Source organism: Bison bison, unplaced genomic scaffold, assembly GCF_000754665.1.
Source record: "Bison bison bison isolate TAMUID 2011002044 unplaced genomic scaffold, Bison_UMD1.0 scf7180017864280, whole genome shotgun sequence".
Lineage (NCBI taxonomy): Eukaryota > Metazoa > Chordata > Mammalia > Artiodactyla > Bovidae > Bison > Bison bison.
Window position 1 is genome coordinate 4,049,301 of NW_011494852.1, and position 1,376 is coordinate 4,050,676.

General features: G+C 51.0%; 1 protein-coding gene across 3 annotated transcripts in view; it reads left to right on the top strand.

Annotated features, from left to right (window-relative positions):
- Nucleotides 1–1,376, top strand: part of CD22 (CD22 molecule) — a 24,312-nt gene that overhangs the window by 20,906 nt on the left and 2,030 nt on the right. For all 3 annotated transcript variants that reach the window (XM_010849000.1, XM_010848998.1, XM_010848999.1), the window contains 2 exons: nucleotides 793–889; nucleotides 1,045–1,120. In XM_010849000.1, the coding sequence (XP_010847302.1) occupies nucleotides 793–889; nucleotides 1,045–1,120 (173 nt within the window). The remainder of the gene's footprint in view (nucleotides 1–792; nucleotides 890–1,044; nucleotides 1,121–1,376) is intronic.

Here is a 1,376-nt window from a genome sequence, read left to right on the forward strand (position 1 = left end):
TAAAAAAAAAAAAAAAAAGAAAAGAAACAGCATGGAAGGGTAAATAGTGGAAGGTCAGTCACTTCTCCTTTCTTGCTCCCTGAGAACTCTGCCTCCTCTCCACCCTCAAGGCTTTCACTGTTGGCTGGGTATGTCTCCTTGCAGAAATATTCTGTTTGTGCACAATAGGCCTCTAGAGACCTGTGTCCATACACCCTTCTTTGTTACTTAGACTTTGGAAGAGCTCACACATTGCCTTGAATTTTCCTTCCTTCATGTAATGGGGGCTTCCCTGGTGGCTCAGATGGTAAAGAATCTGCCTGCAATGCTGGGGACCTGGGTTGGATACCTGGGTCGGAAAGACCCCCGGGAGAAGGGAATGGCAACCCACTCCAGTACTCCTGCCTGGAGAATTCCATGGACAGAGGAGCCTGGAGGGCTACAGTCCATGGGGTCGCAAAGAGTCGGACACGACTGAAGCGACTTAGCACAAGTTCACACGCAAGAGACCCTCTGATGAGAGAGTATCATTTATGAGGGTCACATGCTCTTCCGGTGCCTGAATCCGTCACAAAGCAGACGCTCCTTTTGAAAACCGATTGCACCTCCCTCCTAATGAGATGTCCAGAGGGCAGGGCTGGCTTCTCTCTCTTATTCTGAGTCACGTGCCCGGGGCATGGAGGAGTTTCACAGGCTAGAAGGACAGTGGCCTCTCAGAGAGAAGCCGAGAATACCTCCCAGGCAAAGGGCAGAGCAGGCCTGCTCCCCGACTGAGGCTGTGCCATCAACTGATGTACCTCCCTTCTCCATCAGACAGTGCTGCCACCATCAGCAGGCGTGTGGCCTTGGGAGTGGGGTTCTGCCTGGCCATCTTCCTTCTGGCCATCTGGGGAGTCAAGCTTCAGCGGAGGTGAGTGCCTCCCACCACCTGCCTCCTTTGCTTTGCCTCCCGCATCCCAGTGAGTGGGTCCCTGGTCACTCAGCCTTGCAGCCCCCAGCATGCTGGGTCCTCAGGGCGCTCTCCCCAGGCCCTTCGTCCTCTCTGATCACATCTTTATTTCTCAGTTGGAAGAGGATTCAGAGACAGCAGGGCCTTCAAGAAAGTTCCAGTGGACAGAGCTTCTTTGTGAGGAATTTAAAGGTAGGAGGGCAGAAAGAGGGAATGCAGGGCAGGTCTTGAAGTCAAGAAAGAAGCAAACTGGAAAATCAACTATGTGTCAGTTAAAAAATATAAAAGAACTTTCCTGGCAGTCCAGTGGTTAAGACTTCGCCTTCCAATGCAGGGCATGTTGGGTTCCAACAGGTAGCTAGGATCCCACATGTCACAGGACCAACAAGCCAAAACATAAGACAAAAGCAATATTGTAACAAATTCAATAAAGGCTTTTAAAAGGATG